This window comes from Electrona antarctica (genome assembly GCF_951216825.1).
Source record: "Electrona antarctica genome assembly, chromosome: 5".
Classification (NCBI taxonomy): Eukaryota; Metazoa; Chordata; class Actinopteri; order Myctophiformes; family Myctophidae; genus Electrona; species Electrona antarctica.
In genome coordinates, this window is record NC_136810.1 from 17,967,096 (window position 1) to 17,994,911 (window position 27,816).

General features: G+C 41.9%; 1 protein-coding gene across 1 annotated transcript in view; it reads right to left on the reverse strand.

The window, feature by feature from the left end:
- Positions 1-27,816, reverse strand: part of ptprz1a (protein tyrosine phosphatase receptor type Z1a) — a 110,354-nt gene that overhangs the window by 42,619 nt on the left and 39,919 nt on the right. Inside the window, exons 2-5 of the mRNA XM_079502218.1 lie at positions 22,598-22,669; positions 8,002-8,181; positions 4,129-4,280; positions 3,572-3,670 (exon numbers count right to left, since the gene is read on the reverse strand). Coding sequence (XP_079358344.1) covers positions 3,572-3,670; positions 4,129-4,280; positions 8,002-8,181; positions 22,598-22,669 — 503 coding nt within the window. The remainder of the gene's footprint in view (positions 1-3,571; positions 3,671-4,128; positions 4,281-8,001; positions 8,182-22,597; positions 22,670-27,816) is intronic.

Here is a 27,816-nt window from a genome sequence, read left to right on the forward strand (position 1 = left end):
TTGTATGCATGAAATGTAATGTTGTCTAATCTCTATGATAGAGCAGGCAGGCTCAGCTCAATGGTAAAAATGCCATTATTGAGCAGGGAAACATTTTCATATCTGGGGTAGAAGAGGAAAGTTACATAGTTTATGTTCACAATTAAATGTCTCATAAACATACAGTTTGCAAATTGTCTTTCATTTGATCAACGATGCAGTTACTCTCCACAGAGCGGGAGGCTGCAAGTTCAAGCATGACACTTTTGGTAGAGGTTTTGATTGTGTATTTACCTTGACGTGATGTTTAATGTAGAGATGACAAATTCACAAAAAATAACATAGTTATCATACACAGATCTAAACTAAGTAATGTAGTGTTTAAGTAGTTATGGTGTTATTGTCAGACTGCAGTCCCAGACTCCCAGCACACTTTTAGACTTGCTCCCACATGTTTATTGCCAGAAGAACGTTGCAGTAAACATAGTGGGAGGACGTCTAACAATGTGACTATGCTGATCGTCTGTTTGGCCTGCATCTGATTACCAGAGTGGAGGTGGCGTATGCCTGGGGTTCTCAACGTTTTTGGTCGGGGACCCCCGGAAATGCTTTGGCAATGTCTCGGGACCCCCGCCCCGCCCCCTCCCGACCCCCAATATAAATTGACTGCTACAATAACCTTAATAATAGAGACAATACACCATAAATAAATACTAAAACCAGATATAATCATTATGGAAGGTGTATGCATGTACTATGTGTACTATGTAAACTCTTCATTTCCATTTTCCAGCCATTCAGTTGCAAAAAACAAACACGACCCACGGGTTGAGAACCCCTGGCGTATGCTATACTTTTATCATTTTTGACTTCTCAAAGGCTTTTGATTCAGTGGACAGAGCCAAAATGTTTGAAATTCTTAAATTATATGGTAATCCGGACAAAATTATCAATGTCATAAAACCTCAGCGACCATCCTTACTCCTGACGGAGAAACACCATCATTCCCCATCCTTGATTTCAAACTCCAAAGCGACACACTTGCCCCATTTCTATTTATTATTGTTGTTGATTATGTTCTTCATATGTCAGTTGATACTATCAACTGACATACGATTGGGCTACCAACTAAACCCTAGGAGAAGCTCTCGTCATCCTGCTAAATACCTAACAGACACTGACTTCGCTGATGATATTGCGCTTATCAGTCAATCATTGGAATACGCTCAGGCTCTCCTTCAGTCTCTTGAGCAGGCCTCCAACTGTGTTGGTCTTTATCTCAACGAGACAAAAACTGAATACGTAAATATATGAAAATTCAACAATAACCACGTTATCAAAACAACACTCCTTTGAAACAGGTTGATGACTACAAATATTTAGGTTCATATATATCTTCTTCCCAAAAAGGACTTTCCAACTAGGAAGGGTATGGCCTGGTCAGCCTGCAATGACATGCATAAGATCTGGTCATCCCAGCTTAGTAATAGGTTCAAAGTAAAAAAAAATAGGACGACCGTCGAGACGATTCTACTCTATGGCTCCGAGACATGGACACTTTCAAAAATTAGAGAAACACCTGGATGGCACTTACACCCGCCTTCTAATGAGAGCAAAATCTCTCTTGGAAGAGCCACCCATCGAATAATCTAATATACGGCAACCTTCCCCCGTGTTTCTTTCTAGTCCGATCCAGAAGAACACCATTTGCTGGCCACTGCTACAGAGCTCATCATGAGGCTTCTTCTCTGGAATCCTGCATCAAAGCAGACCAGAGGTAGAAAACTGTCGTTTCCTGATGTCATCGCTAGGCCCAAATGCATCAGTAAGCAGGAACTGGGGATGGCAATGAAGGAGAAGGACCGGGATGTCTGGCATTGGCATGGCATTGTGAAATCCATGATCTCGACCGCGGTCGAAAAAATGATTATTTATTTATTTATTTATGTAATTATGTATGTATGTATGTATGTATGTATGTATGTATGTATGTATGTATGTATGTATGTATGTATGTATGTATGTATGTATTTGGTTAAAATGGGTAAGGTTTTAAAAAAGGCAAAAGCATGCTCTGTTGCACTGGCCTAAAAGTGGGTCCTCTAAAACTGCTTCAACTTCTGAGAATGTGTGTTTGGTTCATTAGCCACCAGATGGCATACCTTATATAAGTATGTATGTATGTATGTATGTCTGTATGTCTGTATGTATTTAAAAGGGGGGATTATTTTGTAAAATCCCAGCCTATTCACTGGGGACTATGCAAGGCAGAGGCGTCCACCCCCCTGAGTCCAAGTTAGACTAGACCGCGTATGTATGTATGTATGTATGTATGTATGTATGTATGTATGTATGTATGTATGTATGTATGTATGTATGTATTTATTTATTTATTTATTCCTTTAACACTGTTTGTGTGGGGCTTAAGTAGTTAATCTGATATTTTTTATTTAGTCATCATAATTATGAATCTATTAAGGTGCGTTCAGACTTGGATGGTTAGAGCGGCGTGATTACAAACGGGCGCGGCGCGACCTGGCGCAGCACAAACGGGTTGAACCGAGGCGAATATTTAAATTCAAGTCTGAACGCACCTTTAGAATTAGTCCGCCTTAATTTTTTTAATATAAACCAAATAATCAAAGAGTTGTTCTCACATGCGTCATTAGATAATATACAGCCAAAAATGCCTTCGACTGTGGGCACACTGCACAGTACCATGCAGGCTATAACCTGTCAGCAGATGTACGTGGTTTGTGATATCAAGACATAGTGTTCCATTCTAATTCCTAACTTTTCACAGATAAAAAGACACAGACTGTCCATGCTGAAGCTTGCCATGTCGACGTACATGTGTGCACAACATGGTGATCATGTGTGCACATGTTGAACACACTCGCATGTCTGCTGTCTCCTTACTGTACATATACCTGCATACCTGTATGACACAGTCATCTGTGACACCCCAGTCTCCACCCAATCCTGCTAAAGTACACATACATCATTTGCATGTGTGTGTATAGCATCTGCTTGAGTTCCCATCATTACACTCCCTGTGATGACTCCAGAAATGCAAGTGTAAGTAATAAAACCAGAAATATAGGGATAGTAAAGATGTCTGCAAGACACTCCCACAGGTTTAGATTCAGAACACTTCTGTGGGTTTCAACATGCCGGCCTTTGCCAGAGGCAACCCCACTAAATGCACAAAGTTCACCAAAAAGCAAGTCATTATGGCTTAAAGTCAAATAACTTTCAAAATGGCATCAACAGTTAGCTCTTGACCCTGACCTATGATTTGAATAAAACTCTCACTCGCTCATTATCGCCTACTCACACACAAATTACACACACACACCAAGTGTGTTGGTATGGTATTATTTATCATACTTGTGAGGATGTATGGCTAACTTAAAATTAGTTATTATTAAAACAAATTGACTACAACTTTGTATTGCCATAATAAATATATCTATTCTTGCACGCTCGCACACTTACACACATATGCACTCGCACGCACACACACACACACACACACACACACACACGCGCGCGCGCGCGCGCGCGCACGCACACACGCACACACATATACCTCAAACAACACGGCAAGCGCTGTGATCCTGCCTCCTTCCTTGATGGCCTCATCTAAGGAGTTAAATTGTGAATGTGCTTCATAACAATAGATTTGCATCTGTAAAAGAGGAAAGATTACAGTTAGTAGAGTCTCATATCACCATGATATGAATCACCATGTTCTATAGTCTCTTCCCAGAATCCTTGCGTAAAACGTGAGGGTCTGGGAAGGTTTCGTTATGACTGGAACATCTCCCTTTTGAATGGCGATATCATCACTAAAGCTTGTATTTTGGAATTTCATTAAGTAATTGTTGTGCTGCACTAAATCGGAATGGCGCGGGTATGTGTGACGGCAGATCCAAATCCTCTTGGTTGCTGTTACTTACATCCAAGCTGGGCGTTCTCATCAGCACAGCTACGTACTTACAAAAACAAGGACAGACCTCGTTCTTCAGAAATCGTATCTCAATCATGACATTTGGATTGTCTCACCGACCTGAAGGCACCTATAAGTCATACTTTAAACCTGAGGCTCATATGAAAGGTTATTATGTACGAGGCCGGCTCCATTACCTCCAGAGGGTACTTGACTCCGTCCAGGCTGTGTTCGGAGCCGTCGGAGGTGGCGTTGCAGTGACCCCAGTGGAAGGTGATACGAGCCACCTTGAACTTTGACCTGAGACCCCCTCCGCTGATGAAGAAATCTCCATGTAAATTCACAGCCACTGAGAGGGGGAAAAAGACGATGCATCTGAATGATACACATACAGTATGTAGTAGTATAATAATGCCATAGCTATACAACGTGACACATGTATGCCATAGCTACAGTCTACTATAGAGAGTATGCACATGCATGATTTTCCCATCAGGACACGCCCCCCCCCCCCCCCCCCATCTAGACTGAGTGGCAAAACATTGAGCAGCATGGAGTGTTCGAGTTTGGAAGCGCTCGTTGGAAATCACTCAACCGTCCTCCATACCACCACCTGTTTCTAAATGTCACATAATGTCAGGATCTGCCTTCTGTGTGTTCCTGAATCTTATTTTGAAGTGATGCTTTTGTGTTTCCTGTCCTCCTTTTGTAGTAGTTTCCTGCCTTGTCTAACCTTCCCTGATTTTTGGTTCTTTGTTTCACCTGTGTCTTGTTTTCCCCAGCCAATCCTTGTGTTGATTTGATTTGAGTTCACCTGTGTCCTGTTAATCTTGTGCCTATTTAAGCCCTGTGTTTGGTTGTGTTCTCTGTTGGATTATTGTATTGTCACCCTGAGTTCCTAGTCTGTTTTATGTTTGCTAGTGTTGCGCTACTGCAGGTCTTTGTTTGAATAAAGACTTCTAAGATCCTGGCTTCCTTGCATTTGGGTCCTGCTTGAAAACCACCCCTGACAGAAAAATAAGATTCAGGAACACCTACACAACACACAGAAGGCAGATCCTGACACATAATGCAGGACGCAGCAAAATGTTGTGTTATTGAAAACAAGCACTTCCAAACTCTGACACTTAGAAAAATAATCAAATGCAGGGCATTTCTTGACAGAAAGTAGCTCATAATGTTTCTATGGTGGATTTTCATGAAACAAAAACTTTGCAGATAGAAAGAGGATAATTCAAGCTTTTCGTACAGCTGCAATGTTGGTGAGTTTAACATGTTTAATGCAATCAGACAGGACTTTTCTGTTTGGATGAATGGGCTGTCATGGCCAGAAAGTAGTTTTTTGCCACTCAGTGGGCGTTCCCGCATAACTTCCAGGTACGATGATGTCACGCGCATACCCTATACATGTAATATGTATGGTGTTTGATGTTCAATAGCAACATGCACCAGACACGTACAGGGGCATACATAAAACCATAATCTGAGTTTGTAGATTGTTTTCCTGTTCAGGTTTACAGCATTAAATAAAATAATAATGGGTGTGTTGTGTTCCATTTACATGTGCCAGCGTGCAAGCATTGACAACTACAAAATCTGCCTCGGGTTTCATGCCTGTTTAAATTAGAGTGATGGGCAAATTGAATGAGACCAACAGGACTTAAACCTGACAATTTGTGAGCTTGTTTTCTTTCAACATTAATTTCTACTCCCTTTCCCACAATTCCCACTCCATTCTATAAATGGATCCCAAAACATATTTTTGCCATTAACCAATGTTCAATTAAACCCTCTACCATTTTCATCTAAATGCAGTGAGCCTTGAACAACACCAATCAGGGTCCCCAAAACAACAGTCTGTTTCGAGAGACTAGAACAACACTTCAATGGTGACTCACTCAACATTGTAGCTTGCCATGTTTGGGTATTTTGTAGATTTTGTCATAACTTGTGTGTTGTGAACGCAGCATCACTTACACCAAAAGTGTTATTATGAAGCACTTTTGTACCGTACGTTAGGGATCTGGAACCAGATGAACCAGATCCAACATTGAGGAACTGGAATCAGTTCCATCACATTTGGAACAGTGTCCAAGATCAAGTTTTTATCACACTGTCAGAGCTGGTGCTATACAATTACTATACCAATGGTTCTCACACTTGTTTAAATTTCAAGGATCTATTTGTACTCTCTCAAGAGTTACAGTCCTGTGTAAGGTTTCATCTGGAACCGCCTATAGGAATCGTTAAAAGGAACCGTTACGGAATCTGAACCGTTAAGAGGAAATTGTTAAGGAACCACTGAACACCAGACAATTATGATTGATGAGGCTCCACACATAGTAACTTACTATTGATTGCTAAAGCTTGCACAGGGAGGCCATCCAGCATTATTATAGACTCTATGGGCCCTATTTGGGGCCGGTGGCCTGGGGTGGGACATACACAGCAGACCAATGAATTGACAGTTCAGTCATCGTCAGTTGTAATCACCCTGACTGCATTTTGTGTCAGTTCACCCTTTCCCCCCAGAAACAGGCCATGGGACTAGATGCCCTATAGTACGTCTTGCAACTAAATAAAATGTATAAATGAAAAATCTACAGAAATCTTAGCTGCTGTATATGCACACACTTTCAAACTTTGTTTTTCGTTTGTTTGATACTGTACAGTACTCAGGTTTATAATTCAGTCAGGGACACTCACGTCATAATGGAATACAGTTAAACTTAGCTCTTAAGATTTTCCCTACATTTTGCTAAGCAGCATGCTAAGCAAAATCAGGGAACACCCACCCAGGGTCTCCCCACTCTGACAAGCACTTTGTAGGAGTTCGAGTGGCATTATATTTAGTTTGACTTGGTTCCACAGATAAATATTGTGAAACTCGCAGATCTATGCCTCGCAACACCAGCCGTTGTGAGCTTCTAGAATAGATTCACAGGCTTGAGAACCCCATGCTCTGTCTACAGTATAAAGAAGGGCTAAACTGAGCTGAATGCGTCAGTGATCTCTCTTTGCTGACTTTGAAACACTGGACTTGCCTGGTGACTTTAGACTCCTCAGCAGGCAAGCTCTTCTGTGGTATACAATTTCACTGAACAATTACCTTGAACGCACATTGTTGGCTATTGTATTTCATGCCACTTAAGAGAAGAATCCACAAAAGACCTTGAACTCTCACAGATAAAGAACCGGTAATGGTATATCCCAGAGTAGACTAGCATGCTACTGTATGTGGCATGAATCATGATTGACCCTAGGTTTTCCAATGTAGGCCAAAACGGTCTTACTACACGACTGAAAGATAACACTTTGGGATGCAATGGATGGAGGAAAAGAAAGGACAAAGTGGACAAAAAAAAGGAGTGTGGGTTATTCGGGTGGAAGAATGCACTATGCAGGTTGACATTGTAGTCACTGAATGAAGCCATTTATGTTCATTCTGAATGAATCTGTAAACAAATATATTGAACAACTGTTTTTGTTCTATACATTTTCTCCTATTCATTTCTAAACCCACCCCACCACACACCTGCATCGACACAGTCACTTATGTACCGGTACACATATTTGAAGTGTTTGCTAACTGCTAAGTGATGTCTGCCTAAGTGTGGGTTTGAGGTCTATATATCAGAGTAATTACTGCAATGACATCATTAATATGAGCAGGTGTCGGTGACGTTGTGAAGTTGTCCAACACTGTCTCACCCCCAAAAGTCATATATATTGTGACTTACTGACCAAACGTCAAACTGTGGAAAATAGGCACGTTGACTTTTTGGGCTCTTTGGGACTTTTTGGTCCAGTTCTCAGTGTTTTTGACGGTCCGACAATAAAAACAGTTAAAACAACAGAGGCGAGCCGTCTCAAGCGCACTTGAGCCACAGAGGAGGCACCGGCAAGCAAGCTTAGACGAGCGAGTCACCATGCTGAACGTTGCAAAGTCCTGTTTTGGATTCCTCAAAAGTCAACACATTTTTGCACCCCCCCCCCTTCAAGTCACATGTTGACATTTGGTCACATGTGTTATGACTGATTTGGTGGGTGAGACAGCGCTGGTCTCTTACCCGTCTTCCCGTCGTTCTTCATGGTGGTTCTATCGGACGTCTCGTTCTCCCAGCCATCGAACGTTAACTTTTGGTACTGCAGCTTCACCTGAGCCAGGTCCTCCTCGATGTCGATGGGTGACTGCTTGGCATTGCTGCAAGACGGATACTTCTTCGCCCAGTGCTTTTGGTTTAGGGTTCCTGGCAAAAAATAATAATCATGGTTGGTGAGTTAAAGAGGCCTCGATTGTGTGATTATTGCATTGTGAGGTACAGACAGACGGCTGCAATTCAAAACTGGCCCCTGTAAATTAATTCTGAGCTCCCCACCACCTCTTTCTCCCCATACTGTACATGTTTTTTCCCTTTGTTACTTTCTGTATATGATGATTTCCTGTTTGTTTTTTATAGAAGTGTATATTTGTACGTATTTAAATGTTCTGTTGTAAATAAGTGTAATGCATTATCATGGATCGTCCACAAAGTAACCGTTTTTGTACCCATTCTGCATACTGTGAAATAAAATTAAAAAAATCAATCAATCAATCAATCAAGGGTCCATTTGGTTATCAACTCTCCATAAACAACTACACTTTACAAACAAGCCCAAATAATCAACTACACTTTATAAACAAGCCCAAATAATCAACTACACTTTAGAAACAAGCCCAAATAAACAACTACACTTTAGAAACAAGCCAAAAAACAACAACTACACTTTAGAAACAAGCCCACATTTACAACTAGGAAAGGGGAAGGCACGCACACTGTTAGCAACTCCCAGAGGTAGTTTTATTAAGGATATAGGATGACAACGTTTCAACCCCAAACGCGTCTTCGTCAGGTATGGATACAACATCAAAGTAGGCGTGTTATATACACATAGGGGCGAGTTTGAAAATGAATGAACAAGCCGTTTTTGCAATGAGGGTAATTAAACTGACACACCCACCACCATCTATGCAGTAAGGCTGAGTAGAGTGGTGTCTAGCCAAGAACTCATAGAATGGAGCTAATAGTGGCACTAAGGCCAACTGTTAAATTACAATACTTTACGGAAGTCGAGGGTAAGGTGGTACAATGGTGCAGGAAAATGCTTAATTTACTGCAAACCAAACACAATATAACATTGCAAAAGGGTAAACAAATCTAAACACAGCCTACAGGAAGTGACCAGAATAAAGAATAAAATATATTATAATAGTACCGTCAATTACAGTACAACATAAAAAATGACACAGCATATGGACAAGAATGATGGCATGAAAACACAATAAAACTACACTTTAGAAACAAGCCCAAATAATAATAATAATAACAATAACAATAACAATATCAATATCAATAACAATAACAATAACAATAACAATAACAATAATAATAATAATAATAAGCAGACATGGCCCAATAAGCAAACAGCGCCCCCTGCTGTTTGCTCTGCTAGCTCTTTGTTCTACTACTGGTGCAAGACATTTTTCTATAAGCCATATCTCAAAAACTATTGGGTCAAACTGCACTGTAAATTTGAAGCTATGTTGATGAATTGAATATAGGAGTCGGACCACAATGGAAACACGTCCCCAGGACTTTTTTGTGTTATCCCTTTAATGTTAATGTCTGTCTGTACCACGTGCTGTTTACATTTTTGACTAATAAATAATGTATTCAATCAATTGATCAATCGATCAATCAATCAATGAATGTTATCCTTTTTCTTTTTTTGTGGGGCTTTTGTGAGACATTATTCGGGACTTGCTGGCATTAGAGCCAATGTGGGACGCGCTCTAACTAAAGAACTTAGCTTTCAAACTCACCTAATTTCCCGTTTCACTCCATCATGAATATCATCTAACATCAAACACCTTGCAGTTACCCTGAATCATTTGGCACAGAGACACTGGTTTCTTAGCAACTCGAGAACTAAAGCAATAAAAGAACAAACGAATATCCGCCTAGTTTCTTTTTTTCTGCTCTTTTGTATTTGGAAGCACAGTCGATCCATAACCAGTTTACCTACTAAGCAAGCGAGACCTTTACTGCACTTTGACACACAAGAAAAGGTCACTGTTTTTACTTTTTACACTCTCCAACACAATGTTCAAAACAACAGGGTGACATTCGGTCAAAAAACGTCCCCCACGTCTCTCCTTTTAAACACAGGAAGGTTGCAGGTGTGCTACTTTGGCTAACAAGCAAATAAGCTAACCACCTCCAGGTGGGTCTACTCTGTAGCATTATTGAAAACAAATGTTCTCACATGTATTTTTAACTGGTTTCTTAAACAGTGCCACCCAAATATAGCCCAGAGCTATATTCAATCATATAGGCCTACTGCTCCCAAAAAGAAAAGTCCATTTGTTCTTATTTGACAGAATATTGGATGCAGGAAACCGCAAAATCCTACACGGAAAGTCAGTGTTACAGTGAACTTGTCTCACATAATAAAAGATTGAATTCATCCCCTAGCTTTTTGAGAGTCAGTTGCCCTTCAAAGGGGACAAAACAATGCCACTCATTCATCAACCCATTGACTTGCCAAAATGATCTAATCTTAGTCCACTATTGGCATTTGGCGCTCTGCTGAAAAAGCAATCTGGAAAACATGCTGGGTTATGACTGAAGGACTTCCTGTTCTGCTCATATTGTCTGATGTTTTGAATGAACACCTTGAATTTGTCGTACGACGGTGTTGTACAGCGGTAATAGCAGACCTACAAGCTCACAGCGGTTGTAGGCTTGTAGCTCACAACCGGTATAGTGCATTGGTACAGCTCTGTATAGTGCAGACCCCCCCATCTGAAAATATTTGGTGTCAGAGACCGCCGTACCAGATTTGTGTATTATTTGTTGTTTTGTTTTTGCAAGATTTTTTGAAAATAACAGATCTACAAACACATCGCATCACAGATAGTAGATCCGCCATGTATACATACTTACATGTATATATTCATGTACTTATTCAATTTTATATATTGAATATTATTTTGCTCACTATTTTTTCTATGCAGAATTCATCAAGGGGGAGGTTATATGCAGTATATACCCTCCCCTCTGTTCTTTGTTCTGTTTGAATTTGAGGAAGACAAAAGTGAAAACATCAGTCACCCCTGCAACACAATAAACACAGACCAGTCAAGTCTCTCCTGAAGTGTCCAGATATTATTATTTTCTCTGATGCAAGTTGTCCCTGTTGCAGGGACGTGCACACATAGACATCAAAGGGGGCTTCAGCCCTTTTACCCTTCTGTAAAACTACTGCCCTCTCCAGACCACGAATGCATACATTTACTATGGTGAAAGAAATGCAAATGCCACTCCTTTCCATGCCATGCCGGAAGCAGCATTCAGGAGAATTCATTTTTTTCCGAAGTATCCCGAACTTGAACGCAGCATTTCGCGTTGAACACATTTGTTTAGAAATCCATGTCGTACACTGCATCTCCACTAGCTAAAGAGTGCTGGGTTGCGCCCCGAAAATAGCTGATCTACAAGCTCTCAACGCGCCGCAGCGTGACACGTTGTGAGCTTGTAGATCTGCTATTTGCTATTTTTGTCTAAAAGTGCCCTCTTACGGGATGTCAGCCCCTGCCTCTCTAACACTCTCTGCACGTCCCTGCCCTGGTGAGCACAGACGAGCCCTTCTACAGTACCTTGGACTTGGACTTCAAGTGCATATGGTGCTCATAATAGTCGCTTCTTTTGGGCTTGTTTTCATAGACCTGATTCCTTATTTCTCTGGCAGAAATCTGGCAACACTATGTGCTACCATCTGCTTGTGATTTTGTCCCGTCAGTCGGAGTTGACGCTCGGCTGTCAACACCTCAACAGATTGATGGTCACATGGGGGCGCTACCATCTGCAGGGCATAATGTGTACCACCTCACCCCATGGGCTCACACGCAGTGTTGCCACATTTAGCAACCACGTCTATGAAATCAAGCCCAAAAGGAGCAACTACCAATATTTACTGCCGACTTTACAAAGTTGCTTATAATAAGCGGACATGGCAACACTGCTCAAACGTTGTAGGCTACATGTGGTTCCATTTAGCCCAACATCCAAGCGATAATTTGACTCTAGTTTCCTTGTCTGACACACTGAACCAGACCACTCGGAAAATTGCTCAAAGTAAAAGCTCACCATGAGGCTAATTTAGCACATTTTGGTCAATTGTCCCAGTTTTCTTTTTTTTTCCCTCCATGCAACTGGTTGTAGTACTATGCACAGTCCTGTTGTTACACTGGTATACAACAATGTACTATATGTCACAGCCAATGGGAAGATGGAGTGTTAACACTTGAAAACTACAATCTATTTATTTTTTGGGTGAATAAAATGTTAATGTGCCCAATCTAGATTATGTTAATAGTGAATACAATATATTGTATCTGACACTACTGCGATGGGTTTATTTGGGCTCCCCGCTTTTCTATTGAGACATCTTGTGCTCGGCGAGGATCAACACAGGTTGGCATGCATGATTTAGCCTTACTTCAAGGGAAAGGCTCGCTCGACTCAAGGACAGTCTGGAAGAGTTCAGGGGATATAGTGGGCGCAGATTCAGATACAAATACGTAGAAAGGAATATACAAGCCGCACTCTCTGTAGTAGTCTTAGAAAGTCTTGTTTAATAATGATTTAGGATCCACAGCAGCAGTCAAACCAAACAGACGCGTTTCTGCGCGCAGGCCTTATATTTCTACATGAATCCTGAAAAGTAACAGTTTTGAACATCGTGGTTTCCACCTGACAGAGACCATAATAGGCTACTATGATTGTTTGGGGAAATCTTTGGACTTTTTTCCTTCTATAATGACATACCCAATGCAAAACAGGGAGACCAGATCAGGTCATAAAGTGGCTCATTTGCAGGCTTGAGGTAAAACCGACCTCCAGCCAGAGCACAAAAGAGACTAAATGAGGCCAGATAGGCTTTTAGGTCAGGGCCATTATTAGCATGTCAATGGCTGATGGAAACATGGAAACACATGCACTGACTGACTGCACACTTTACCACCTCATCTCTTTCAGCTGGCAGGCTACCAGGACGACAGGGCGAAACCACACACAGTCACACACACACACTCATGCACGTGCACGTGCACGCGCACACACACATACACGCACGCACACACACACATACACGCACACACACGCACGCACGCACGCACGCACGCACGCACGCACGCACGCACGCACGCACGCACGCACAAGTAAGGAGTAAAGAAAAAAAACGTAGTGTTAACCCGTTAAGACCTGAGGCCGATTCTATTAATGACTTCTAACTCAGTGGTTCTCAAACTTTTTTATGCCAAAATGATACAGTATGTACAGTATTTGGCCGTGCGGACAAAAGCTCCATCTGAAAATGTTTTGTGCCAGGGCAGGGAAGAGAAGAGTTGTGTTCAGAATGATTGAAATGTTTTGTGCCAGGGCAGGGAAGAGAAGAGTTGTGTTCAGAATGATTGAAAAATGTTCAAGAATAGCAGATATATACAAGCTTGTGTGACGCGCTTTGAGCTTTTATATCTTCTATTGTTCTAAACCAACATTCTAAATCCTAAGAGTTTTCTGAAGTAAAAAAAAAAAGTATGATGTATACACGTACGTATATACAGTATTATAGCAAAAATCTAAAATGACACGGATGCTTTCCCAGTTTTAGTGAGTTAAAACTGTTATCCGTGACATTTATGTTATCCTAACCCAGGATTGAAACCCTGCATTTGAGCTTCAGGCAGCACTACGTGTTGTCAATGTCAACCAGTCCAGTAGGAGTCCTACTAACTACATTTTAAATGAGGGCCTGTCCCTCAATTTGTTTTACAAAGGTTATGATGACCATTATTATTATGCTGATGATAAGCAGCGGCAATATTTGTGGCAATTGCCACCCCTATAGTATTTACATTAAACTTCAGTTAGTTATTTTCTGCATTTTGTTCTCCACGGCCGAACATTTGACATTAATCTGATTTTAAAATCGGCATCTCAATCCACTGCCATGCATGTACATGTGACATGTGATACACAGTATAGATACGACTGTAGATAATTATTTTCACATATCTTTATTAACCACTTTCAGGCAAACATTTAAAAAAAAAAAGTTAAATTAATTTATTTATTTATTTTAAATAATGAAAAAGTTCTAGAATCACTTAGTGGACTTGGTCGGTCCATAATTGGTCTCAACTGTACAAATGTCTGCTATAAGATAACTGATATTGAGCTATTGCCAAAACGAATGGCACGCACCACAGAAAAAAGGAGAAAGAAAAACAATTACTCAGTCCTCCTGCTATTGTTCACAGGTATTATCCCAGAGGCGTTCACTAGTTGAAGGATGAACACATTATTGTGCGCTGTAGATAAAAGCCAAGAAAAAGAAGAAACATATGTTTAAGCTAGTTCTCTGTCAGTTCAAAGGGGCAGAGGGATCCATGATTCATCTGCCATGAAAAGCTGTTTACACACTTTTCCCTTCAAGATTTTTGGTCCCTGACAGGCAGACCTCCTCCTGCAGATATGCGAGGTATACCGGAGAGAGGGTTTTACTGTATTATCTGGCCAAAGTTTATTTTGGAGGCAGGGAGATAAAACGATAGACTAGTGGCTCATAGCCAGATGAGAGGAGGCTTGTATCCATAGGGGTCTGGAACAGAGTTAATCATCCTGAAATAGATAGGTCTTTCTTTTATTGTGGAATAAAAAAAGACACATTTTTCTCCATGTTCAAATGCTCCCGCCCCCCCTGCCAAAAATAGTTAAAATCATAAAAATCGATAATAATAAAAGTACAGTATCGTACATGAAACTGGATACAAACCATAAACCATATGCCAAATACAGCTACAGATGACCCAGGAAATGATGTCTCACTGGAGGAGTCGAGGACTGCACATTAGTCCAACGTAACGTGGCCGGCTAAGACTCACCCTGTTATGGTTAGGGGTGAGTAATGGTAAGTAATGGTAAGTAATGGTAAGTAATGTCGGAATAACAAGGCGTCGGACTAATGAAACGGACTCGTCTCAGTGATCTACATCAGTGGTTCTCAACCTTTTCAGGTGGGGATGCCCCCACCCTGTGACCCTTACAAGCACTTGGAATTGTTGGAGTTGGGACATCCAGGTAGAATAAAAAAAATCAACTATGGTCTAATCCCTGAGTTCATTGGCAGAACTACCGTACCACCGATCTGTGTGTGTGTGTGTGTGTGTGTGTGTGTGTGTGTGTGTGTGTGTGTGTGTGTGTGTGTGTGTGTGTGTGTGTGTGTGTGTGTGTGTGTGTGTGTGTGTGTGTGCCTATACGTACTTTCCCCCATGATATTATGCAGCATATCTATCACCACCTTGAATAGTCTACAACTCCTCTTGCCTCATCACTTTAGACCAGAGGACGATTCTACAAATGCCTTCTAAAAAAATGTGTCAGTTATTCTCAAACTATTTCATGTCAAGGACCCCCAAGATTATTATGAAAATTGGCTGCCGACCCCCATCTGAAAATATGTTCCAGGGACCCCCAGAAGCAAAGATTTGAGTTAAAAATGTTCGCTCTGAAAGAATATATATTCAAAGATTTGCACTACATTTTCATGATTTCTCTAAAATAGCAGACCTACGTAGAAGCTCGTAGCGCGGCACCGAGCTTGTAGGTCTGCTATTTTTCAATAGCTAAAGCATAACATAATGCTTAAAACACCAAAAGGGGTTCCCGCACAGAATGGGTTAATGATTGCACCAGAATTCCTAGTTTGGAGGGGTGATGTCATTGAAAATAACTATCATAGTTAGTTACTTATTGACTATCATAGTTACGTATTGTGTTAAAAGACCAATAGGCTATTATACGTTCATGTCATCTCACAGAGAATTAGCTTGCCTCCTGGGATATTTGTATTTCTGAATTCTAGATGTTCAAAGAGATGTCAGTCGAAGGAGATAAGCGTGAATCGCCAAACTCCAATGACCATGAAAGCCGATCGGATACTTTGATTAAGACTCTCAGAGAGATTGCAAAAAAAAAAACATCTAGGTGAAAATTATAATAATATAAAAGTAAACAAAAGAAAAACTATCCTTGAGGAGGCCGCTAAGGCCACAGTAGAAAGTGTGAATCGCCAAAATCCAAACAGCATGAAAGTGCGAGGTAGTAATGGAACATTAAATGGTAAATGGTGCATTTATATAGCGCCTTTATCCAAGGCGCTTTACATAGATTGTGCATTACATTCACCCATTCATACACCGATTGCGGCGGAAGCCATGCAAGGTACCAACCAGCACATCGGGAGCAATTTGGGGTTCAGTGTCTTGCCCAAGGACACTTCGACATGTAGACAGGAGGAGCCGGGATTCGAACCGCTGACCCATGGATCATTGGACGACCTGCTCTACCTCCTGAGCCACAGCCGCCACACTGTATGAACATTATACTGTACCTCCCAGTTTTGGGGGGAAATGGAAGGTAGGGCTATTCAGAGTAAAAATCTGCCCATCTGCTTGGCACTCTGGTGCCTTTATTCTGAAAAACTCTGGCAGCATCATACAGTAAGTGTTAACAGAAGCAACAATATTGGTTCTGCTGTATTGCTGTAAATGGTGGCAGCCATTTTTAAAAACGTGTATATTTCAGAAATTAAGGCTGATCTAACCCGTCTCTATATTTTCCTATGACCCTGAGGTACTTCCATACCAAAGGGGACCTTTGCATCATGATTTGAAGTTAACAGCTTATATTTGGGTCTTAAATCCTAACAGCAGGCTACGGCTGAGCGGTTGTGGGATATTTGTGTTTTGTGTCATACAGACAGTAAGGGTCAGAGGGTGTTTTCTCGCAGAACGGCGGGGGCAGGGGAGGGTAGACGGAGGTCGGGGGTGGGGTATCATTGGGGTGGCGTTAGGAGTGGGCAAAGTCGGTTTGGCGAAACAATGCTCTCCTTCTGCCTGTCTGTGTCCACTGTCCGCCTGTCTGTGCCCCACAGCTACCCTACTGTGCGTGACAGCCTCCCCCCTCATGACCACCATGTCACCCACATTCTGTCTGATGTGATGCCCACATAGCTAAGAGGGGGGATGGGGAGGGGTCGGGGTAAGACCACTCAGTTCTCAACATCGGGTCCAGGCGGGGTCCAAATTGACTCTTATGGGTCTGTAATTCTGAGAATGTATAAATCCTCTTCAACGTTTTTCAGCCAGGCCAAGGACCCTTTAGCTGAGAGAGAGAGAGAGAGAGAGAGAGAGAGATAGAGAGAGAGAGAGAGAGAGAGAGAGAGAGAGAGAGAGAGAGAGACACAGAGAGAGAGAGAGAGAGAGAGAGAGAGAGAGACAGAGAGAGAGAGAGAAAGAGAGATGAAGCAGGGACCCCAACTATATATTTTTGTATACAATTGTGTTGCAGATTTAACATTTTCATAGATTTCAGATCAGATATCTTCGTAGACTTGTTTGACAGCTCTGTCAATTAGTGACAGTTAACCACTTACTCCCTCATGGTCTGCTCTTTTGTCCCTCTACACCCCAAAAATAGCAGATCTACAAGCTCACAACGCCTCGCTTGTAGATCGGTGATTTACGGCTTTGACCCTAGGGGTCCCGGACACCCTGTTGAAGACCCCTGGTATAAATCATTCATAAATAGTGTTTATTATGCTTGTCCATCCATCCGCCCACCTCTCAATGCATTCCATTGAACATTCAGCTCCAGTTTGCCTCCCTCCCAGTGGGAGGAATCTGAAGGAAGTGTGGTACATGTCCTTTCCTTCATTACATTAACCTTGGTGATGTAGCTCACAACGCGCTTGTAGATCAGCTATTGTGCTAAGTGTAAGTGTAAAATGAGCCATTACGATGGGCCACCAAAATATTTTTTTGTCAACTAAATGAACTGCAGATTTAGTCGACTAAAATCTTATTACATTTAGTGGACTAAAACTAGACTAACACTAAAACATTCCAGCTGACTAAAATATGACTAAAACTAAATTAAGTTTCATTCCAAAGACTATGACTAAACTAAAATAGAAATGTCTGTCAAAAACAACACTGACTCCTACGCGCTGAGGGCGGAGGCACCTGACAGGTGACAAAAAGGTGGTTGATGGAATGAAGGTTTCTCAAAGACCAGGGCTTATAAAGGCTCCCAATGAGTTCTCTCCCTGCGGCTGTCAAAGCTCTGAAACAAAACAAACAAAACAAAACAAAAAACTATAAAACTCCTTTTAACACGTTAAGCACCAGGGGGCGGTAGGTGCGGTAGGTGGCGAGTGCCAGCTGAATTTGCAACATGAGCAGAGAAGAAGAGGTCTTGTTGATACAGTAAGGTCTACGTCTACCCTCAAATTACTCATACACCGTGGTCTGGTGGTTGTGGTCGTGGTCTAGCCACAGAGGGCTACTAGCCCCCCGATTATTGTTTTGTTCAACGGGAGCTCGAATTAACGTTTTAAATGTTTTTTTTGTGGCTTTCGCCTTTATTTTATATTTTTTTTATAGAGGGATAGACAGTAGGCTGACAGGCTGACATGGGGAGAGAGCGGCACACTGCCAGACTGGATTACCAGCCAAGGTGCCTGGACTGCTGAGCCACGGCCAAGGCCGAATTAACATTTTAATCATGGTATTTTATCTCATTATGAGCCATAATGTCACTATAGGCGGCGTGCATGCGTGAACGCACGTGCACACTGGGATTTTGGCTGTTTCTTACATGGACACTAGCCTTGGCTAGCAACGGAGCTAAAATATTTAACTCTGGATAAACGCTAATTTAACAAATCTCGGGATTTGGGGCATGGCTACGTGTGCAAAGGTAAATTAATCTAGCTATCTCGGGCGTGGCTACAGGGAAATTAAAACTTAAGTAACAGTACAACGTGATAATAACCCTCTAGTCTGTACTTTCCACTATGCACTTTAATTATTAATAATATTAATATTCTTGTCTTTTATGGTTTGTTGAGTGTTTGTCTTTATATCAGGTTTTTATTGTATTGGAGCTTCCGTGCACACGTTTCTTCTACAGTACATGTTTGTACCATTTCTAATGACAATAAAGTGAATCTGAATCTGAATCTAGCTTACTGTTTGATTGAGAAGACTTCTGATTTACACAAATATATAGTTGCGGTTTGCCTTTAGCTCCTCAAGGTACTAGTACTCACTATACTCCCCACTACTTGCCCCAAACCGAAGCTCAAAATCAGGATGCAAAATCCTGGCAAATTAATTGGAGATCTGCCCTACAGTCCATGATGCCCTGCCTCATGCATACTTAGTCTTCCCCAATCAAAGCCAAAGAATGAGAGGAGAAGTCAGTGTTACATTTGCTACTGGTGCGTCGTGTTGATTGATGAAAACACTGCTATTTGGCACTCACTTTCATCTCTCTCATCACAAATATTATACCTTGACAGCTATAATTTAGCACTGGCAATGTATATAGCATGGCAATATTTCATTAGACAGACAGACAGACAGACAGACAGACAGACAGACAGACAGACAGACAGACAGACAGACAGACAGACAGACAGACAGACAGACAGACAGACAGACAGACAGACAGACAGACATTCTGTCAGATGCTACAGTATTACTTTCCATCTGCTGTTGAGACAGACAGACAGACAGACAGACAGACAGACAGACAGACAGACAGACAGACAGACAGACAGACAGACAGACAGACAGACAGACAGACAGACAGACAGACAGACAGACAGACAGACAGACAGACAGACAGACATTCTGTCAGATGCTACAGTATTACTTTCCATCTGCTGTTGGACAGAAAGGATGTAAGACGTAACATAACTGAATTTTGAGCTGCTGGGCACCAGCCACTGTTTACCAGCCATTTCCTGGGTTTACAGCACTCTCTCCACACAATGCCAAACCAGCCAGCGTGCCAGAACTTCTTCAAATTCATGAAGATCAAATGCATTTGCTTGGGGAGAACATATTCAGATGCAAATCCCTAACACGAGACCACAAGGGGTAAAAAATGGGAAATTGGGAATAGGTTCAATAGAATCTGGAGAGGATCGAGGCAGAAAGAAACGCTTGAATGTTTTTCTAAATTATATTTTCAAATGGGACATTATTAATTCTCCTGCATCTTTACCCACCACCCGCACGCCCCTCAACAAACCACCATCTCAATAGGTTAGGGCAGGGGTTCTCAACCCGTGGGTCGCGACCCCTCGGGGGGTCGCCATATTATTTTAGGGGGTCCCCAAATTATTTAAAAAAAATAAATAAAAAAGTTTTTTTTTAAAATTTTATTTTCACGATTTTTCAAAAATAGCAGACCTACAAGCTCGTAGCGCGCCAGCTTGTAGATCTGCTATTTTTCAATAGCTAAATTATAACAATGCTTAAAACACCAAAAGGGGTTCCCGCCCAAAATGGTTTAAGGTTATTGTAGCAGTCAATTTATATTGGGGGTCGGGAGGGGGCGGGACGGGGGTCCCGAGACATTGCCAAAGCATTTCCGGGGGTCCCCGGCCAAAAACGTTGAGAACCCCTGGGTTAGGGCTTTTGTGAAGCCAAGCTAGTCATGATGGCCCGCATGGTATTCACGTTTATAAGTAAAATAATCATTTCCCGGGAGACATTTCTAAAGTTTGTTTTAGATGCATGTTGCAGTTAAATGTGTATGATGTGAGCATCAATCCTCCTTGCTTTACACTTTGTTGTCGCCAGAAATGGCAGATTAATGAGCTCACAGCACGCGTTGTGAGCTCATAAATTGTCTATTTGCTGCCCAATGCGCTGTACGAGCATAAATCAGGCATTACACACAGAGCCAGGCGTACACACATTTATAGACACAAAGAGCAGATCTAATTGAATGACCACACAGCATCAACACGTGTTAAAATACTCATATAGCTACCCCCACATTGTGTTTGGCCGCGGACCCCCATCTGAAAATGTTTGTGCCATGGACCACCAGAAGAGAAGATTTGAATTAAAACATTTCTAAATTATTACAAAATGTTACAAAAATATTTTCAAAATAGGATGTACAAGATTTACAACCTCACAGCAGGGCTGTGAGCTTGTATATCTGGAGATATCTCCCAAGATTTAAAAACGACACGGATGCTTTACCGGATTGAATGGGTAAAAGCAACAAGTTTTATGTCCACTGTCTCCCTCTCCCAATGGAGAGGTGATGTCTGAACAGTCCAACGGCATGGTGGCACATCTAAGTGTCAAATCTCATTGACTTTTATATTCTAATTCAAATGTAATAATTAATGTAAAATGTACTTGTTTGGCTTGTGGTAGTGAGCGTACCAAGTATGGCTCTGATCGATCATCGATCCGTCCGGATGTTTGCCAGATCAGCTCTATAGGCACACTAATAGGCAGCTGGCCTCTGGCAGAGCCACAGCATAAGACTGTAAGAGACACACTTTGGTCTGTAGATGTCTCAATGGAACAGTAAGGAGACCACTTCCAACCACAGCACTATGTATTAACATTCTCTAGTCTTCTAGACCATACAGATTGGTTAAAGCAACATACAACAGTGTGGCCATCCTGTAGCGAGGTCAGGGAAGGGCATTCCATATGCTATTCCTTTATAGTAAGATGAAAGTGAAAGACTTGGAGCCTCGTAGCCTATATGATTATCTGTGCTGTGATAGTCATCATCTGTGAGTCACAGTATGACTCATGTACGTATGGTCATGAACACATGGCCGCACGCACGCACGCACGCACGCACGCACGCACGCACGCACGCACGCACGCACGCACGCACGCACGCATAATACTTCATAAGACAGCTTCTTTGAGGACAGTGACCTTCAGCTGTACATCAGCACATCAAAGCTGTGCTCTTCAAGTGCATTTCCTGACCACCTGTTGTGCCTTCCTTTGCCCAGAAGGTAACGGAACATAACATGCAAATGACATCAAAGAAAAACATTTGCGCTCGAAACAAAGCTCCAGCTTCTTCTGGAGCCTTATGGCCTCCTATCGTCTTTATTATTCCTAAGATTATTCCTTAGCCTATTCTTTTACAGTTGGAGGCCATCGATATTGTCCTTTTCTTTTTGCTGAGGTTTGCGTGATCTGCGCAAAAGGACACTTAACCCATTTTGGGCGGGAACCCCTTTTGGTGTTTTAAACATTATGTTATAATTTAGCTATTGAAAAATAGCAGATCTACAAGCTCATAGCGCGCCACCGAGTGGCGCGCTACGAGCTTGTAGGTCTGCTATTTTTGAAAAATCGTGAAAATATTTATTTCAGAAAACTGGAGGATTTAGAAGGATTCTTTTTAAATTTTGAGGTCAGGCCTAAATGGGTCAAATGATAAGGGACAATATCGGTGGCACCCAACTGTACATTTTAACGATTTGAACCCTGTGCTGTACTTGGCTGACTAGAAGTATCAAAGGAGACTTTAGTACTAATAGGACACTTCCATTTTTCCATTTTTCAAAAAATTGCCGATCTACAAGTTCACAACGTAATGTGTTGTGACGCGTTGTGGCGTGTTGCAACGCATTGTGACATGTTGTGAGCTCGTAGATCTGCTAATGTTGGTATAAAACAGTTCGCCCCAGCTATAGGGACGAATAACATCGACATACCTGCATAGGACCAGTCGATGTCCTCTGAGAATTTGCGCTGATTCCGGTAGCCATAACCTTGTACCACTTGAGCTGCAACAAGAAGAAAAGGTGGGGTTTAATCGGAACACGTTCATACAGTAACCGATTTCTTTGATAAGATTACATTAGTAACAAACAAACTTTAAAGCTTTGCCGTGATGTTGTGGGTTATGGTATGTCGTGCCAGCAATAAGTCTCTAATAAAAACAGATTATGAACAATGCAATAACAATGCAATGAAACGCCACAGGTATGCATGCACACAGTGCACACATCATCTATTCTAGTACATGCAAATGCCCAAAGGCTCTAGTCTAGTGTATTTCAACGCTGCTCATCTTTACAAGCAGGGGTTAAGCAAATTAGATACAAAAGTCAGAGAATATTGTACGATTCAAGAACCTCCATCTCAAAAATATGTTGTGCCAGGCAGGGACCCCACAGAAGAGAAGATTTGAGTAAAGAACTGTTCACTCAAATATATACAGTATATTCAAAGATTTGCAAACGACTTTACGGTTATTCAAAAATAGCAGATCTTGTATCTGCTATTTTTAAATAGCCAAAGTATAAAATAATGGTTAAAGTGGTTAAAAATGATTGTGATGATAATGTTAAATAAATATGATGCGGGCACCCTGCTACACGATCCCCCCCAAGGACCCCTGGGGGTCCCCAGACCCCACTTTGAGAACCAATGATATACAGGACCAGAGTTTGCACGCAGAGGCTGCAGTGGCAAAGCAAGACAAATAAATGCCTGTACTATCAAAGTACAGGCAGCTGAAGAAATGCAAGGTCTCAGAGAAGGTCCTGGAAATCGTTCTATTCCACTATAACACATGGCAGAGCATTCTGCCAGGGGCTTGTCTCTAAAAGCTATTATGGAAAGAGCTCTTCTTCCCAGGATGAGTTGTGGTACATGTAGGTGAGATGAGGCTGAGCAGCAGCACAGGGAGCTTTCTCTTGATGTCTGCAGGACATTTACCATAACAGGTGCTTCAGAGCAATGGTTCCCAAACTTTTTCATGTCAAGGACCCCCAAATTGACACTAATTATCCCGCAGACCCCCCATTTGAAAAGACATGCCAGGGACCCCCATAAGAGACGGCTCTAGCAGTGATTCTCAACCAGTTTAATTTCAAGGACCCCCAGTTTGACATGCATTAGTCTACGGAGCCCCATTTAATGGCATTTCCATCTCTGGGACCCCAATTTATATTGTAAAATCAATGTTAATTTAACTCTGAGAGTGTACAAATGGAACCAAATGTACCCGTTAGGGTCCATTTGGTTCCATTTGTACACTCTCTGAGTTACAGACCCATAAGGATCCATTTGGCGGCCTGGGCCATGGCTCAGTGGTCCAGGCACCTTGGCTGGTAATCCAGTCTGGCAGTGTGCCACGGTTTCGACTACCGATCCCGACGGCCTTTACTGCATGTCTTCCCGCCATCTCTCTCCCCATTTTCTGTCAGCCTACCCTCCATAAAATATATAAAATAAAGGCGAAAGCCACAAAAAAACATTTATAAAAAAAAAGGATCCATTTGGTTCCAAACTATCATTTAGCTGGGGACCCCCTGGAACTCCCTGAAGGACCCCCGGACCCCACTTTGGGATACAACTGCTTCAGAGGGTCAAAAAGAATTATGACGGACAAACACCATCCTAGTAACACACCGATTCTCAAACTTTTCAGGCCACGACCCCCCAACCCTAAATCGGCCTCAAGGTGGCGCTATAACAGGCTGTTGAGGAATATTTGGGCCAGAGGTTCGTCGTTGGCATCCAGGGAGTGTGTGTGCAAAGTTTGTCATGGATCGGGCCAACGGTGCCGGAGATTAGCTGGTAACGGACGGAAGGACGGACGGACGGACACACGCACACACTGACAGAGTGCAAAACATATTCTTCTCCCATGCCTTCGGCCTGGTGGAGACAATAACAAAACAAAACAACAGTCATGGAATATTATCAGAACAATATACAATCTGGGAATACATTCCTTATACCACTAAATATATTCCCCAATGTGTTTGTAAAGGTGTCTACTAACACATCTGACAAAGATGAACTGTATATGCAGGCAAACCCATTTAGGACGGGAACCCCTTTTGGTGTTTTAACCATTCTTTTATACTTTAGCTATTTTTGAAAAATCGTGAAAATGTGGTGCAAATCTCTGAATATCTCTTTCAGAGCGAATGTTTTTAACTCAAATGTTTGCTTCTGGAAGGGTCCCTGGAACAAAATATTGTATATATTTTGGCATCCTCGACATGAAAATGTTTGAGAACCACTGACATGTATTTTTCAGAAAACTGTCATGATTTAGAAGGCATTTGTAGAATCGTCCTCAGGTCTAAATGGGTTTACAACCTGTATGCAGGCAAAATTTACACATTTTCATTAAAAATGGCCATAGCCACATTTCCAAATGTCATCACATTTGTGATGACGGTTATTATTTTCACTAGCGTTTCAGCTAGCCACTAAAAAAATGCTTGGAATGCTGCCTACAGTACAGTTATTAAACAATAACTCTGAGGGTCATTGCTTTTCAGTGCCTCTGGCTAAACAAACTGGAGCAGAGCAATAAGGAACTTGTGTTTAGTGACAAAGCAATGGCAGGACTCTGTACGCATTCACGTATCAAACACTATAGCTGACAGAATGAGTGAGTGAGTGAGTGAGTGAGTGAGTGAGTGAGTGAGTGAGTGAGTGAGTGAGTGTCAGTCAGTCAGTCAGTCAGCATCAGCAACAGTGTTCAGCTAACAGGCTATGGTTTGCTGGGGGGAGGGTGGGTATTTTACATTACAATAGTGAAAATAACAGATCTACGTTCTACCCCTAAGTTAGGGGTTATTAAGTGTCTTGCTCAAGCACACCTCGACACATTCCTGGAACGTTCTGTTTCTCCAGGCAGCCTCCCCCATTCAGTTTTGAGGTGTATCACATCACATCTGATGAATCACATAAAAATGTGTAACGTAAAAAATAAGAAGAAAAAGTCAACGCCAGACTATGGACATATTCAAATGTACAGTCATTCACACATAGGGATGCACCGAAAGGGAAATTCTTCGCCGAAACCGAATACCAAATATAGGAAACAGTTGGCCGAAAACCGAATAGCCGATATATGATTAATATTACATCTTTTTTCCTACCATTGCTGTCATGGCCACACCTTAAAGCTACCCGATTATGGCAAAAGACATGATTATGGCAAAACTTAACTTAAATAATAATCACTATTATGGGTCCATAAAACATTTATTTTCATTGCATACACTATTCAGTGATATATTTTCGGCCTATTCGGGCCCAAACCGAATAGGCCGAAAATGCATTTTTAGCCATTGTCTGCCGAATATTTTCTGCGGCCGAATATTCAGTGCATCACACATAATAACCAAAAGAATTTCCACCCAAGGCAAACACAACAGGTGCTGACCAAGGGGGCAGGCAGACTTTCCAACGTTGAAGCTCTGGGTCCTAGTGGTAGGAGGAGGGACTACAGGCGGACCCGTGGATTCATGACCGGGAAACCCCGTGCAGCTGGGCTTTAACGTTGAGCGCCCGGTTGCCCTACGTCACTCAGGACCTCAAAGTTGAGGTCCTGGGAGGGACTTCCGGCAGTCTTCCGGGTGCTTCAAAACGCCACTGAGCAACTTCCACTGACATGAATAGCTGGGGGGGCGGAGCTTCGCGCAGTTCAGTCTCTATTATATATATACTCTATGGTGCTGACTCATCGTGACACTGCATGGATGAACTGTGTATTAGTGGTAAACAGTAAACACGCTAAGCAGCCACAGTTATCTGAGGCTTAAAGGACTTCAAATTGTTGCCATTTAAATGAAGAGAAAGTAATCCTGTAGAGCTGTTGGATTTGTGATGCATTTATTGCATTATAGTGATACTGTATCATATTATTTGAATGTGTTACTGGTAAAGTAACTCTGAAATTGTGGGTACACATTTTACCATAACATTAACCATTATCAACAGAAAAACGTGAAACTGTAGACGGTTCTACATAGAGCATGCAGATACATGCATAACATACTGATACCTTGATGACCTTGCAGGCTCATATGATATGATATGATATGATATGATATGATATGATATGATAACATACTGATACCTTGATGACCTTACAGGCTTATAAAATGCAAAGGTTAAAATGTAATTTAGATGGCATGTTACTGTAGACAGATGCCAGGTTCACTTGTTGACCTGGCATCCTATAGATTGTATAGTTTCAATGTACAGATTACTTATTTTAGTATATTATACTGTTTTTAAAGGGCCTTGCAAACGGGGAGCGATAAAACACGCTTGCGTTGTTTCGCCCCTCTTCAACAGACCTGGAGGAGACCTGTGTTGATCCAGGCAACAACGCCTGCCTTCCTCGCTTCACATTTGCAAGGCCCTTTAGACTAACAGGTTTATGATCCTAGCTATTATTTCTATGCATTTGTTATATTAACTTGGGTTTACCTTGCTTACTGTACTGTATGTAAATCACTCTGGATTAAGAGCATCTGCTAAATGCCTACGTACGGCAAATTGTAATTGATACTAAAATACTAAAAGCAGTTTCTCTGTCAGTCAGTGTTGGGACTTCACTGTGTGTGTCATCAGGTTTTTTTCACAGGGTCACGACCTCACAGGGGCAATCTATAGTTGAGAACCCTATAAACTATACTATGAGATGAGATGAGATGAGTATAATTTATTAATCCCCGAAGGGAAATTGAAGCGCTACAACAGCATAGAGTGACACATAAATCAAGCTGGACAGACAGAAAAACAATAAAGGACCAAGTCCTTTCAGGACTGCTTGGTCCTTTAATAAACACAAATAAACACAAGTGGACATAAACACACTAGACCAGAACCACTATGTGACCATAAGCGAACTTTGGGGAGACAGTTCTTATGCATTTGCATTATAGAGTATGATGGCAGTTGGCATGAAAGAGAGTCTATACCGTTCCGTATGCATTCTCAGGGGGGAAGGTGAGCCCGCGACTGAAGGCGCTCACCCTATCCTGCAACATGACATAAAAGGGGTGGGAGGGATTTGCCAGCATGGAGTTTAGTTTGTCCTTGATCCTCCTCTCAGCGACTGACTGCAGGCTCTCCATTCGGAGGCCAACAACTGAGCTGGCCTTCTTGATGA